Raw genomic sequence first — 16,830 nt, 5'->3', positions numbered from 1 at the left:
ACAGCTTTAATAAAGATTAAACTATATTTAATTTATACAGTGAACAAATACTGTTATTTTACATTTAGGCTTAATTATTAATTTCTGTACCTGAATATACTGTTAGACTTTGTAAACTTTGTTATTTAGTATTCATCTCTGCTTGCAATTTGTGTATTTGTTCATATTTTATTACTGACTGTTCACTTGTTTTAAATAATGTGTGAACTTTATCAGTTAAGCTAGTAGTTTTTAATGTAGTAGCTATCGAAAAACTTCAAGTGAGCTTTAAGTAATAAATGAAAAGCAAAGTTATTATAAAACTTATCTCAATTAAAAGCGTATCTTAAACTACAGTATGAGATGGTTAAAAACAAAACTGCTCAATCACAAGTTACCAGCGGCCAGACGAAACACACGTCTATAAAAGCAACGCTATTCAACCCAACGCCATACCCAAAAATGTTGATAGGCTAGTGTTTCTTGCTAAGAATCTTTAATTAATTAATTAATAGGTCTAGCCTGTGAAGGGTTACAAATTTAAGAATCTATTTCAAATATGCTTCTGTACATAACATCATGGTAAAGAATCTTTTAAGGTTAAGATCTCAGCAAAGTTGCAATTTCTGTTCTCTCCTTATTGTCAGACTGATGGGATTAGCACACGAACGATTCACTGAGAATCTCACCTTTTGTTCTGCAAATGGCTTTCGGACCCAAATGGCTCTTGGAGCCTTATGCTGATTGAATTAGGATGGGCCAGACCCTCAGTCTAGGGTGTTACCTTAACCTGTATACTTAATTTGCATGCTTTGTTCAGAATCTCCACCTCTAATCCCTCCCCCTTGGAATGTATATAACTACAATGCATACTGTATTAGCGTTAGATCATGTTGGAAGTACTACAGCAACGTACAGCGGAGTTCTCAATAAAGAATAACTTCCGTTGAACGCGATCCCAACTGTCTCCTGGTCTCTGCTTCGATGAAAGAAAACTTTCCAACAGATGGTGCCGTGACCCGGATGGAGAAAAAGGAAACTCAAAGAACTTCAAGCTCAAAGAACTGAATCTTGAAACTTCAAGCTCAACAAAAGATCTGACAAAGATTGCCAGACTGAATCTTTCCAGCTTCCTCCAGATTGAAAACTTCAAGCTCCAAAAAGATCTCAATGCCTGACTGAGTTCCAGACTGAATCTTGAAACTTCAAGCTCAAAGATCTCAACAAAGCTGACTGAGTTCCAGACGAATTTTTTTCTGTACAACCAACGATTCGGTGAGTTTCACTCCATTCAAAGAACCAATGCAGACCAGTACAAATGTGTTTTTCCTCTGCGCCGTTCAGAGAAGTAGTTAACAAACAGCTGTAGAGTTTGGTTAACTAAAGATGAGCCTCTAAAAAAAGTTTTTCTTTTAGAGATGAAATTTATCCTCTGTTGTTGGCAAGGAAGATTTAACAGTTACATGTTAATATTGTGTGTATGCTCTTGCTAGAGAAGACCTATCTGTAAGCTAGAGAAAGTTAGCATCAAGTGCTAATAGTTGGTATCCTTTGCTTTAGGCAGAGAAGAATTAGCTTTACGTGCTAGTTATGTCTGTTGATCCTCTGTTCTTGTCGGCAGGGAAGTTAAGTGTGGTAATTTGGAAAGTTAACAATAGTTAAGCGGTGTTAACAAGATTGTACCCTCTGTTTGTAAGACAGTAGAGAGAAGTTTTAGTGTTTTGTGATTGTGAAGTAACAAAGGAACTCACAAAATGGTTAGAAGGAATGCGAGACTATTTCCCACAACTGAAAAAGCTGGACGAGCTACACCGTTATGGACAGACAATGAGTTTAAGTCTTTGTTATCAGAGCACATGGACACAATAGTGACTGAGCAAGTCAGATTGAATTTAACAAGGAAATTTGACATTGATGCAGACAAAGTATGGTCAATTGAAGATTGCAAGAAAGTGTTGGGTGCATGTATCAGGAAGAAACATGTGAAAGGCATTATCTGTTGTCACAGAGAATTTAGCTTATCCATTGCACAAGAACAAGCTCAGTGTATTGCTAAGTTAAACGATCAGAACAAACAATTGCAGACTCACATGTCCTGTCTCAAGACAAAGGTGGGCCATAACAAAGCCTCAACCAAATGTGATTTAGAAGACCAACAGTCAGATGAAAGCTATCCTGATTTACAGTCTTTTGATAGAATAGAGGACAATGTCAATGCAGATGTAAATGCAGTTGAAGTGTGTGGAGCTAGACAAAATCCTCAGGGAAAAGGTGTTGATACAGTTCCATTTGCAACCCCCATACTTCAGGTACAAGCAGTCAAAACACCTTTAGGTCCTAAAGACATAGAGAGACTTGCTGAAAGTTTGCCATCAGTGCAAAGACATTTTTCTGAGTTTAGAAGAGAGTTGTCCAAAAAGATGCGGCTCTATGAAATGTCTCTATCTGAAATCACCCAGCTAATATCACAGATCTTGACTGAGTCGGAATTCAATGATTTTGAAAGTGCTGTAAGCAATTCCGAACTGCAACATGTCAGTAAAGGTGATTTGAGAGAAGGTGTTTTGAAAATCCTAAAGAATATCTTAGGACCCAAAATCGATTGGTCGAAAATGACCAATTGTGTACAGAAGAAGGGTGAAACTGTTTGTGAGTACCAGTGTTTGGAATAACGCCGTTTAAAATAACGGCGTTAGGTAACGACGTTATTTTTTCAGTAACGGGGTAATCTAACTAATTACTTTTCCCGTCGTTACAACGCCGTTAACATTACTGGACGTTAAATGCGGTGCGTTACTATGCATTGATTGAATAAACGGTTTAATCCGAACGCACCCCTGGCTCGCACAGCTAGTGAGGAGGTGGGTTAATAACGAGGTAAGCGATTATGATTGGCTAAGGCAGTGTCATGTGTTTCATGGTAGCCAATCAGAGCCAGTGTTTTTACACACATGCCAGCACACGCGCCACTCACACACACACACACACCAGCTAAACAGAGATTCGATGAAGCAGCAGAGATGGCGAGTCAGGAGCAATCTTGACTGAAAAGTTGGCGGGCGCGATCGAAAAGTTGCAAAGTGTTTATATTTGTGTGTGTGTGTGTGTGTGTGTGTGTGTGTGAGAGAGAGAGAGAGAGAGAAACAGAAAGAGAGGCACGGGCGCGATCGAAAAGTCGCAAAGTGTTTACATTTGTGTGTGTGAGAGAGAGAGAGAGAGAAACAGAAAGAGAGGCGCGGGCGCGATCGAAAAGTCGCAAAGTGTTTACATTTGTGTGCGTGTGTGTGTGTGTGAGGCGCGGACGCGTTCGAACAGTGGAAACATAAAAATATAATCCGTAATTTTGTTTATACAGGACATCCAAACTGCAAAGTGTTTTAAGTTAACGTTACTGCTAATTAAAATTTTAAGGAAAACAAATATATTAATCTGAAATTTAGCAAATTAATTTTCAATTCATTCAAGTACAATTACCAAACATATCTCAAGGTCTTTTTGTCTTTTTATTAATTTAAGTAATAAACTAATTATATAAAACATATATAATGTTATATCTGTCGACGTGCAATAAATATCGAAAGTTATGTACAAACACCTGTCTGTTCTACTCATTTCAACTGACTTGTGAAAACTGCTCAAAAAAATCCAAATTCTTTGACATATAGCAACTTTTTTTTTTCTTAACAGTAACGCAAATAGTTACTTTCCCTAGTAACGAGTTACTTTTATTATAGAGTAATTCAGTTACTAACTCAGTTACTTTTTGGAACAAGTAGTGAGTAACTATAACTAATTACTTTTTTAAAGTAACGTTCCCAACACTGGTGAGTACACAGAACGATTCTGTCAGTCAGCTGCAGTGTACAGTGGAATTGCAGACACGCCAGAGAAGGTGTTAGGTGATAATGGCCCTTTGGTTCGCACATGGTTTCATTGTCTTTTGCTAGAACACAGAAAGGCGTTGCCTTACTTAAACATCACATGGTGTACAAGAACCCTGCAAGACAACTTGGACAGTTTAGTTACTTGGGAAAGAGACTCTGATGTCAAAGAGAGAGTAAGAATTGCAGCAGTTTCTGTTATGGTCAACTCAGAGAAGAAAAAGAAACGCAAATGTCCTAGAGAAGCCAGTTGTTCTTACTGTGGCAAGAACAGACATTTTGGAAAAGAATGTAGAAAAAACAAAAATAACTTAAGACAAGTTAACAATGTTATGCAGCTTTTACTACATTTGTTTGCTACTTTGAAGCAACCCCTCCCCTCGTCATTGAACTCGTGGGTAAGCTTTTTGAGGTGTTAACCATTTGGGCTGTGATTGCTTAATCTCCCCAGTAACTTACAACAAAGATGAAAGACTTATTGACTGTCACAGCCTTTGTTTGGGGGACATTCAGTATACTCACAGCCTTAAATGTTATACTGCAGAACATTACAATCAGACACCATCCTCTGTTAATGATGTTTATTAGGACTGATGTTTCACTGGAGAATGGAAATGTGCCAATTTTCTCACACACTCTACAGTGCGCACACAACAGGGACAGAATAGGACACATAGACCAGTGCGGAGCCCATGGAAGAACCGAAGTGCAACAGGCCTCGGGGGTCAGCCATGTGGTGAAGATTTCCTCATCCCCCACTTATCCCCACCTCACTGGTCCATAGGTGTCAAATAAATTAAGAAATAGGGAAAGAATGAATCAACAAAAGCAGACTCTGAAAACGATACAACCCGTATTTAAACAAATACTGCTACAACCCTAGTGTTTGAAGAAATACTGCTCTGTCGTCTCTTGTTTTCTGTCTTACAGTGTGCAGATAAAACTTGATGGCTTTTCCGAGATTCATATGCAACGACCGTCTCATCTGCGTATGAAGCCCCAACCTCAAGAAGACAACCAGACCCACTGCTGAACGAACTATCACAAAAGAAAATGAAAAATACACAACACAGAGAATTCACGGACCCTAAATTGCATGTTTTGTTTCTGTGTCAGCATGCAATTACAGATGAACAACACAGATCATGCTTGTGCCTGTAACTTTTTCAAGTTACAAGAATGAACTTTTAAGTGTCTAAATTTGTATTTTGTGAGAGTTTTTAAGAACTCTCAAACGGGGGACTGAAGGGTTACAAATTTAAGAATCTATTTCAAATATGCTTCTGTACATAACATCATGGTAAAGAATCTTTTAAGGTTAAGATCTCAGCAAAGTTGCAATTTCTGTTCTCTCCTTATTGTCAGACTGATGGGATTAGCACACGAATGATTCACTGAGAATCTCACCTTTTGTTCTGCAAATGGCTTTCGGACCCAAATGGCTCTTGGAGCCTTATGCTGATTGAATTAGGATGGGCCAGACCCTCAGTCTAGGGTGTTACCTTAACCTGTATACTTAATTTGCATGCTTTGTTCAGAATCTCCACCTCTATGTAATCCCTCCCCCTTGGAATGTATATAACTACAATGCATACTGTATTAGAGTTAGATCATGTTGGAAGTACTACAGCAGTTCTCAATAAAGAATAACTTCCGTTGAACGCGATCCCAACTGTCTCCTGGTCTCTGCTTCGATGAAAGAAAACTGTACAACACCTGGCATAATACATTTGAATGTTGTCAATGTTTAATTGTCATTTTTTATTTATTTAAATATTACTGCATTTATTTAAATTTGACTGAAGCAAGAGTATCATGTCTTATTTTGTTTCTATCTTGTTTGGTAACCTAATGTTCAGGATTTGTAGATCTTTAAAATAATAAAGCTTTTCAGAATCGTGATCTTTATTCCAAGCAAAAAAATCGTGATTCTCATTTTAGCCAGAATCGTGCGTCTCTACTTTAATGTGGGGCTTGAAAGAGGTAACCCTTTAACAATTAAAATTTTAATTGGGGAAAAAAGTATGAACATTCTGCTAAACACTTGCTTTTGTACCACAGCAGAGAGAAGGTAATAAAGGTTTGGAATGGCATGAGGATGAGTAAATGTCATTGATGGCAGAATTTTCAATTTTGTGTGAATTAACCTTTTTAAATACTAAGCTGACTTTAAATTACAGACAAAAAACACCAGGCTGCTCAGTGAACAGACCAGTTGGTAGGCTAAACTTGGCATCTCCAACAAAAAGCTCATCTATCGGAGACACAGACTTGTTGGAAGGCAGGAAACCCGCCAAAAAGATGGAAATGCCAGCAAATAATTCAGAGTACAAAGCGAACTCTCTTTATTGCCAGCAGCACAACTTAATCCTCTACTGTCTAGACTTGGTATCAGAATATCCCTTCTAGCACCCTCTCTTTCTTGTCTCTTTCAGTCGACAGAGGAGAGCTGACACTGTTAAGATCATTTCTCAGAAAACAGCCCATATGTCAATGACTCTCTGCTAGAGGAAGCCGAGGCTTTAATGCTGCACCCTACAAAGACCTGAATTCTCAAGAATAGCACTATTTATATCTCTCTTTCACACCTTTTCTTTCAGGCTTCCCGCAAACCGTGATGGGTCTGTGCAATCATCTGTAGCTAAACCCAGCGCTTAAAACATACACGACATGCTGTTGCAAACCACATCACCTGTGGTGTCTAGATGTTTACAGCATGTAATCCAGAAAAGATGGCACGTTACGATAACACAGCCCATTTCACATTTCCTCTTATAAACTGCTCAACTTGTGCAGTACCACCTTTCATATAATCACGCTTATTTCAATGTTTGTTCCAATCCATAAAACTTTAGTTTTATGGACTTTAGCTCTATGATAGAGCACACAATAGGGCCTGACCTTTTCTGTTGTATTTTCTATTCATTTTCATTTGCAAAAACAAAAAATACATTTTAATTTAATTTCTATTTCTATTTTAAAAAACCTAATATTTTTATTATAAATTTAAAACAAAATGTGTAACAAGGTTTCAGATTTTGCTCAGTAAGTTTAGTAGAAGCCAGCTAGTTTAGGGCAGAATGTTGGTTAGATGTCATTGGTTGTGATAAACCAATGATTGAATACAATTAACCAGTATCACAGACAGAACACCCATACTATCTGCAAGTTCAACTTTTTTAATTTTTTAAGAATTTATATGACAATTCTTCAAAATCAAAAAAAGTTTAACTTGCAGACAGTACTGGTGTTCTGTTTGTGATACTGATTAATTGTTCATTTTACCAACAAGCCGAGACCCGTATTGTGTTTTGACCCATATATATATATATAATGACAAATATATATATATATATATATATATATATATATATATATATATATATATATATATATCAGTGGTAATAATGATATTAATAATAATAACATATTCAATGCTTTTGACAGCACAACTGAAAACACAAGAATTGTGTCTTTATTGCTTATAAAATTAACCATATTTGTGGATAGTGCCGGACACATAGCTGAACGCATTTCTCAGGCCACGAAGATTAAGGTTTGACTAAGCAAAGCTTTCATACCAATGTTCAGGCACTTTGAGTCCAGGTAGAGGGGGTTTAGGAGGGGCCAGCTCCTCATCAGGGACATCATTTGGGGTCTCTGTGGCCTCGGCTGGGGTAGGGGTCTCATTCAAGACGGTTTCCTTCGATTCAGTGATGGGGGGCTCTGGAACACTGCCATAATAAAGTGGTAAAAACGAATGACATATTTCAACATCAGCCACCTTACTTTTAAAGAATTTCACAAGGCATGTTCTTTCACAAAAAGCTCTTCGTTTACCATTTTGGACTGGTGACAGGAGGCAGGGTTTTGACGGGTGTCGTAGGGGAGGGGTGCTCCTGCTTCTCAATGGCGACTTTAACCAGCTCCTACAGGAAACCACAGGCAAAGTCATCTTTACACACAATACTATCAACTAAGAACAAAACCCATGGCTAAATACAGCTGGAATATGGGTGGAGAATAGATGGTCATGTCAACAGACTGCAAAACAAGCCCCAACAGACTGCAAAACAAGCCCCAACAGACTGCAAAACAAGCCCCGACAGAGTTCTATTGAGCATTAATACCTTCACACCATCCAGCACTGCTTTGATCACAGTGGTGACAGTTGCAACTATTTCTTTATCTTCCAAATTCACCCCTTCCAGCATCACTTGGTCCGACCAGCGAATGAGGTTTGCAAGACTTTGATAGAGTCGACTGAGACAGGAGGACACTCTTGAACTGCAGACGGACGGAGGGGGAAGTAAAATAAATATTAATATGTATGACTGTAGAACAATAAACTATTCCTCTCAAGATGCTTAAACCATTTTTACCTGCTCAGTGTCTTGCCATCAAATTGTACCAAGCTCATGATGGCCTCCAAAACTTTGCTAGCAGAACCAGGAAGCATTTCCAAGACCTTCTTGTCCACCACCATCTTGTCGATAATAGTCTTGAAATACCGCAAGGCGCTAACCACTTCTTTCTCATGCTCCTCTAATCGACTCAGACTCTAAATGTGGAAAAGAATGTTGACAAAACCATCAATGTGCGTATTTGCTTTCAGAAAAAAAACTTTGTTTATATAGTGAACATCCAGAAATACACTATGACGATAGTAACTTTACTTCGTACCTTGGTCACAGTCTTTTCTGGGGACTTCACCGGTTGCTCTGGTGGTGGTTTGGACTTTTTGTTTGATGGCGTCCTCTTGATTTTGGGAGAATGGAATTTGTCCTTTAGTTTCATTGTAAAGGATGTCAAGTGGGAACGCTGGGATTCTGAAAGAAAACAAAGCCATTATTATGAGGAAAATTAGTGCATTTCCTCATGGTTATTAAAATATAAACCTTTTTTTTTTGTAAAAATGTAATAAATATATATTGTTTCACACCTTTATCATAATATAAAGTGACATTTCACGCTCATGATGTCGCCCAGACAAAAGCAGTGTTATTATAGTATTATGTTATAATATTATAGAATATAATTATATAATATTACATTATAATATATTAATATTTTAAATGTGCTTTTGTCATTTTTATTAGTTTAAAAAAAATCTAATTAGCTTTAATTTATTTTTATTTCAGGTTTAGTTTTAGTAATTTAGGTACTTCAACTAGTCTTATTTTATTTAGTTGCCAATTTATATTTTATTTTAGCTTTATTTCAGTTAACAAAAACAATTTTTTATAGTTTTAGTAGCTTTCAGGTTCAATACACTATGAGACATTAACCATACTCTGTACCTTGCGAATTCATGCGAGAGGAGACTTTTGACTTTTGGGTTTTGTGTACAGTGAAATCCTCTTTGACTACAAACTGAATTTGTCACAGTGGGTCTTACCGCTCTCTTGGAGCGCGTCGCTCTGGAACGAATGCTGGTGATGACACTATTGTGCAGGGCACAAAGCCATTTAGGGGCAATTTATCCTCACACACATTAGAGGAATAAAGCGCTCGGGGTTTGCGAGGGCGCTCTGTGAAGTTTCAAACCATACGACACAGATTCTTTTTTATCAAAGCCAGAAAGAGTCCGACAAGTGAGTTTAATGGAGTTTAGTCAGGATGTTCGACTCATGTGGAGACTAGCTTTGAAAGTAGAGTAGATTAGCTCCCAAGTATTTAGGAGGCGTAAAGAAGACAACCACATTTCAAAGATAGAAGCTTTTCTTTCTATTGAAAAGTCAGGATCAAACAGTTTGCCACTTTTAAAGGGATAGGTCACACAAAAATAAAAACTCTGTCATCAATTACTCACTTTCATGTCGTTCCAAACCCATCAGACTTTTGTTCATCTACGGAACACAAATGAAGATCTTTTTTGATGAAATCTGAGAGCTTTCTGTCCCTCCATTGACAGCTACACAACTGACACTTCAAAAAGTTCATAAAGAGATCGTAAAACTAATCCATATGTATTGAGTGGTTTAGTCCAAAATTTCTGAAGAGATTAGATCGCCATATGATGAACAGATTTATTTTAGTTTTTTATTCACATTTAAACACTGATCAGCGAACATAAGTAGAAGCTCAACCAAACCTGCTTGACACGCGAGAACAAACCTCATTCTTGAATGAACCTCATTGGTTCTCGCACATCAAGTGAACATGCTTGAGCTTCTGTTCACCACAACAGATGTGTGAGTTGATCAATGTTTAAATGTGAATAAACGCCTAAATTAAATCTGTTCAATTTTCATCATAAAAAGCGATCAAGTCTCTTCAGAAAATTAGGACTAAACCGCTCAATTCTTATGGATCCGTTTTACAATGTCTTTATGAACTTTTTTAAGCGTCAAATTGGTAGTTGCGTAGCTGTCAATGGAGGAAAAGATCTTAATTTGTGTTCCAAAGACTAACAAAAGTCTTACGGGTTTGTAACGAGTCCGACATGATGGTGAGTAATTAAAGACAGAATTTTAATTTTTGGGTGAACTAACCCTTTAACAATTAGCCAATAGGCTTTAGTTTAGTAGCCTACATCTCAACAATATTGCTAGTCAAATTCAGCTGGCTTGAGCGAAAAGGACATTCTCATTCCTTAAACAATCAAAAATGTGGAACTGGGTTAGTCATCAAAAATATTTTAGGATTGTTTTCCTTAAATAAAAAGATTGTAAATAACCAATTAAATTTGTTACTGGCAATCTGACAAAAAGAGATAACAGCAGGAAAAGAATCTCATACGGTAACTGAAAGATAATTAATGTGTTTAAAATTGTGCAGGACTGGAATTACCCAGAAGGATGTTAGTCTTATCTGTCTCATCTGACAGTAACATGAGAACCAACTTACGGAATGACTGTCTAAGAAAATGCGGTGCTCTGCTAATAACAACACAGCAAACCAATAAGGTTAAGCCATTAGAGGATGTGATCTTTCCATCTGCTTCTTCATCCTCACGTAGTGAAAAGGGCCATCTACTAATTCATATCCTCTTTTTCTGCATATCCTCTTCTGAAACTGACAAAGTAGTCGACCACAACCTTTTTTTCTTTTACACAGAAAGAACCGTCCTCAAACTCTGGCCACATCTTAACCTGAAGTTTCCACTATAATCACAGAGGCTGGGTTCGAAATATCCGTAACACTTTACAACATATTTCATTAGTTAACTACCTTAGTTAACATGAACTAAGAATGAACAATACTTCCTCAGCATTTATTAATCTTAGTTATTATTCATTTCAACATTTACTAATACGTTATTAAAATCAAAGGTTGTGTTAGTTAACATTAATGTACTGTGCACTAACATGAACAAACAATGAACAGCTGTATTTTTATTAACTAACATTAACAAAGATTTATACTGTAACAAATGTATTGCTCATTGTTAGTTCATGTTAGTAAATATGATCATTGTAAAGTGTTACCGAAATATCAATGCACAAAGCTTCATTACAGTCAAATTTTCTAGTAAAACCTGTTTTTAGACTTAGGTTAAATTTGTACTGCAATTTTTGCATTGATTTTGGATGTTCTTTTTGGTTTTATCTTATCTTACTCATCACTCTAAATCAAACAGATTTGTGCAAAGTTGCAATTCACAACAAATCTATATTGAAATGATAAAAAAACAAAGAAAGATACTAAAATATTAAAATATTGTCAGCGTGACCTGATAAACTTGAAAGGAGCAAAGAAACTTCCCCTTTCAGTTTCTGATTCTTACTGAAACAAAATAGCCTAGTGCAGCTAAAACAAGTACAGCTCAAGAGATAGGCCTATGTCTAAAACCAGAAGACATTGGCCAACATCCTCCTACGCAAACCAAAGTGTACATTACTGGGCCATTTAGAGATGAACAACTGAACTTCTGACAAGAAGAGCACCACTTACCCACAAGTGATTCAAATTTCTCCGTAACCCTCACTGAAAGGAAGTGACAATGCTGGCAACCTCACAGGCTAGATAATATTGCCTTATTCATAAAAACATTCAGTCACTGAATACAACAGGGTAAAATATTAAATTTGCGTTTAACAGAACACTTTATGCGTCACTATCTAATCTAACAAGCCTAACATGAATAAAGTGATTAAAATCTTTCCAAACCAAGTTATTAAGGAAGTGACAATTGATACAGCCCATAAGAGTAAATTACAATTATTCTTCCCCATGCACAAAAAAACAAACACATAAATATCATGCAAACCACAGATAAATGCATAAAATATGAGAGCGTTTATGCAATGGAATTGTGTATTTATTTCAATATATCTCAGTGCATACTGTGAATCACATGTATATAACAAGATATTCAAAAATGTCTATTGAATATTATTGAACTGCCATAATAAATGACTTCTCTAAAACTTCTGCGAAAGGAAGTGACAGTAGTTGTTACCTGTCTGCGTAACTTGAGACATATTCATCAAAACAGTCACACACACACACACACACACACACACACACACACACACACAAAGAGTAAAAATACTCAAGTTAACAGGATAGAATCTAATAGCCAGAGGGAATATCGCTTTCTATCTAGCTGTGTGAATATACAGCCTATAAACTGTCTGTCTAACTATCTATCAGACTGTCATTTGCCACAAGCTCGTATAAACTATAGGAGATTTTATACAACATAAATGAGAAATGTCGTCTGTTAAAAGTTCAGATTTTTCTTTTTAATAATAATCAGTATACTTAAATATACAGACTAGTCAATTTTGTGCACAACAGACCATTAAGTTACAACACACCAAAAAAAAAACTGACAGAAAATGCCAGACAGCAACACAAAAACATCTGTAACACAAACTCTACCTAGATAACCGATGCTACATAACACAAACTACACCTTATAAATAAACAGCAAATAGGAGAAATATGAAAACGAGAAGTCTGATTGCTAGCTAAAATAAACAACAGCGCTGAGCAGCTCCGTCCACACCCAAATACAGCTGTCTGAGACGAACTCGTAGAGACATTTATACCATATCCTTTTATAAATGTATTTAATGACCTAAATATATAACACAGGTCATTTATATGACGTATTTGGCTATTAAAAATAAGATAAAGATAAGATGCCCTGATCCTGTCAGTGGCCTTGAACCCTCGTCTGACGCTAATGCTAACGCGGCTAACTGAAGTTCATCTACACATTATTAATAAATGTAAACAAATGTAAACACTCACCTTGCTTACTGTCTATTTTTCCAGACATTTTGGTGACAGTAAGTGAGCTGGTCACGGTTAACAATCTAAAGATGTTCGTTTCTCGCCGTTATTCCAGCATCTTAAGGAGACAGACCGGTCGGTGTGGTCCTGGTCTGTGTGTGTGTTTGGCTCTGCCTCCTCCATCCACACACACACACACACACACACACACACACTCGAACACTCACACAGACAGGCCAGCAGTAGATGATGATGGTGAGTGGAAGTGTGTGATTTCTGCAGTAATGTCGCCGCCATATGGAGAGAATAAAACATTGAGGGCTTGCAGCATTGTAGGCAAAAGTGAAGTTATTATATTATATTATATTATATTATATTATATTATATTATATTATATTATATTATATTAATTATATTATATTATATTATATACATTTTGAGGAAATGTATTAATATATTATTACAATTCTGAGGAATATAATAGCCTATAATATAATTAATATAACTTTCCGCTTTGCTTATATTGTATTACAATGCTGTGTTTTTATATAATATAATATAATATAATATAATGCCTCAAATGATAACCAAGCTAAGATCAAATTCCAGAAGAAAATTGTATTGTTCAGAGCTTGCTCTTTCATAGCTCAAGATACTTAATGGAGCTATTCAGGATGTTATTTTGTTTCTCATACATTTCTTTACAGTAAAAATAGACACTAATGAGTCAATTGTTGACATACTATATAGCTATGATGATGATGATGATGATGATGATAATGATAATAATAATAATTAGTTACATTTATAGCGCTTTTCATGGCAACTCAGAGCTCCTTACATAGAAGGTGGGAATCTCCTCAACCATAGGGATGATTAGGAGGACAGAGGATAATGGCCAAATTTGGCCAGGACGTTAGGGTTGCACCCCTACTTTTTTTTCGAAGGACATCCTGGGAATTTTAATGACCACAGAGAGTCAGGACCTCGGTTTAACATCTCATCTGTATTAGTGTATAGACAGAATAGTGTCCCCATCACTGTACTGGGTGTTAGGTACACACAAACCAAAGGGAGAGCACCCCTGCACACCCTTGCTGGCCTCACTACCTCTTTAGCAACCTAGTTTTCCCAGGAGTCTCCCATCCAGGTACTGACCAGGCTCAACCCTGCTAAGCTGCAGTGGGCAACTTGGGTACTGAATACAACACAACTTGTACTGAATACAACACAACTTGTCAAGAAAGGACAACAACGACTGTACTTTCTGAGGAGACTTAGGAAGTTTGGTATGTCAACTAAGATTCTTAAGAACTTTTACAGCTGTGTTGTGGAGAGCGTTTTTACAAGTTGCATCACTGTATGGTATGGAAACACTACTACTAAGGACCGTAAACGTCTGCAGAGAGTAGTGAAGACGGCTGAGAAGATCGTCGGGACTTCGCTGCCTACTTTGCAGGCCATTTACCATCGCAGAGTCCAAAGGAGGGCTGTTTCCATCATTAAAGACCAAACCCACCCCCAGCATAGACTGTTTAAACTTCTACCGTCCGGTCGGAGGTACAGCAGTGTGAGATGCAGAACCTCCAGACTCATGAACTCATTTTATCCATCAGCCATCAGACTTTTAAACAGATAAGCCAGAGTTTAATAACTATAACCACCGCACATCTGTTGCAGTTATTTCTGGTATTATCAAGGAGCTGCACTTAAATTGCACTTTAAAAATTGCACTTTAATATAAATTTGCACATTACATATGCACTTTTTTTAAATACTTTTATAGCCTAATTTTTATCTTTATGACATTCTTTTTTTAAAATTTTGCTGTGTGTATGTCTGTGTCTTTATTAATGTATTTTGCTGGGCATTCAATGTGGACAGCAAAGAAAGAATTTCATTGTACATGGAAATTCTATTTCCTGATTGTGCATATGACAATAAAGCTTTGACTTTGACTTTGACTTTGGGCTACAGGGTGATAGATGAATGAGAACATAACTCAGAATCAGATCATTTAAATCTTCAGTTAATTGGTAATAATTAACTGAATCTCTCACTTTTGATTGCAGATTCTGAGCTCTCTTTTGAATCTCAAGAGGAGACCTGAAATGAATTGCTTGGGGACTTTTTGTTAGGGAAAAGTTTTGAGATGCACGGAGACTTCAGCCTTAATTTATTTGCTGTATAAGAAATCAGCTGATATATTAAGATATCTAATTTGTGATTTGTATTTCCTATTGATGGAGAATAGTTGTATATGTTGTAACTTCAGTCTGTAGCCAGCAGAGGACGCACCTTAACCACATCTGAACTCTCTGTCACTCAGCTCAAACAATGACATCATCAGGATCATATTCATCGATCATGTGTATACAGAACATTAAGTAATATTGAATGCAAAATTATCAAAGGGTTTGAGATGTCAGTTCTACATTTTGCAACAAGGGGACTGATGTCCTGTAACCTTACATATGTTAATCAAAAAAAAAAATTCAAGTAATGATTTGCCTTCTTTTATGTAGCCTATCTGAAAAATGAACAGGGAGAAAAAGTTTATATACGACCCTGTGACAACCAAATTGAAGTTTTGTGGGTTTTTACCCCAAATATATTAGCTTTGAGGTCATCAGTTTGCAAATATCATTAGGTACAGGCAGGTATAAAGAAATCAAAGGTATAAAGATATCAAATGAATGCTTTGTAAAGCTCACAAGCTTTTAAAGTCTTGACAGCCTTCTTTTTTAGAGAGTCTCTAATACTGTTTACATACAGCCTTACCTCAGTCAACAAAATCATAAAATTGGGTTTCTGATGATTAGTAAACTTACATTTCTTAAAATATATTGCTAAGAGCTGACCAAATTAACCTTAAAGCTGCAGTCCGTTACTTTTTTGTGTTCAAAATTGATATAATAAGCGAGTACATCAAGAATTCGCTTTCCAAACCGTGTTTTTGTCTTATCCTGAATCACTACAGTTCCGGCTACAATGTTCTTCCGCAAGCCGCATGCAGTTCTGTTTATTAACCGCTAGAGCGCCAAAAGTTACGGACTGCAGCTTTAAGCAAATACGACTGACCCAAATGTCCTTTGATGTGACATAACAACAACCGCAAAATAATTGGTGTTCTTAAAGTAGCCTAGAGTTTAAGCCAAAAGAAGCACTTTAACCCCTTCAAAAAGTTGCACTGATCACAGATCATCATAATTTATTTATTAAATATACCTTTCAAAAGTTTGTGGTCAGTAGCCTACATTTTTTTAAGACACTGATTATTTGATTCAGCAAGGATATATTAAATTGATCAAAAAAGACAGTAAAGACTTTTATATTGTTACAAAAAATATCTATTTTAAATAAATGCTGTTCATTTGAACTTTGTATTTATCAAAGAATCCTGGAAGAAAATGGCTTAATCCGAAATCGCATACTTTCCTATTAACAAAGAAGAATGTACGAATTCACAGTAGCCTACTCATAAAAGAGTAGCTAAAAAGTACCCGGATGACCTACTACTTCAGGTGAGATTCTGAAGTGTGCATATGATAGACACTTTACTATCCCATGAGGCCACGGGAGAGGATTTGTGAATGGTGGTGACGCTGGTAGGTCACATGATAAGGGCAACATGGCGAATGTAGTACGTCCGGATTACATTCATATTACACACATTCATACTTTTTAGCAGTCGTGATGTACTTATTCAAAATAAGTACCTACTCAGTATGGTATTTTGGACACAGCCCTTGTATCATGGTTTGCACAAAAACGTTAGGCAGCA

General features: G+C 36.6%; 1 protein-coding gene across 4 annotated transcripts in view; it reads right to left on the bottom strand.

Annotated features, from left to right (window-relative positions):
- The window catches only part of rapgef1a (Rap guanine nucleotide exchange factor (GEF) 1a), a 30,835-nt gene extending 17,582 nt beyond the window's left edge, over positions 1–13,253 (bottom strand). For all 4 annotated transcript variants that reach the window (XM_084138694.1, XM_084138695.1, XM_084138696.1 and 1 more), the window contains exons 1-6: positions 13,065–13,253; positions 8,544–8,689; positions 8,243–8,421; positions 7,991–8,147; positions 7,701–7,789; positions 7,442–7,594 (exon numbers count right to left, since the gene is read on the bottom strand). In XM_084138694.1, the coding sequence (XP_083994820.1) occupies positions 7,442–7,594; positions 7,701–7,789; positions 7,991–8,147; positions 8,243–8,421; positions 8,544–8,689; positions 13,065–13,092 (752 nt within the window). In that variant the 5' untranslated portion in view covers positions 13,093–13,253. The remainder of the gene's footprint in view (positions 1–7,441; positions 7,595–7,700; positions 7,790–7,990; positions 8,148–8,242; positions 8,422–8,543; positions 8,690–13,064) is intronic.
- Between the last annotated feature and the right edge of the window lie 3,577 nt (positions 13,254–16,830).

The sequence above is a fragment of the Abramis brama genome (assembly GCF_963993115.1).
Source record: "Abramis brama genome assembly, chromosome: 16".
NCBI lineage: Eukaryota > Metazoa > Chordata > Actinopteri > Cypriniformes > Leuciscidae > Abramis > Abramis brama.
This window is presented reverse-complemented; position numbering and strand designations above follow the sequence as displayed.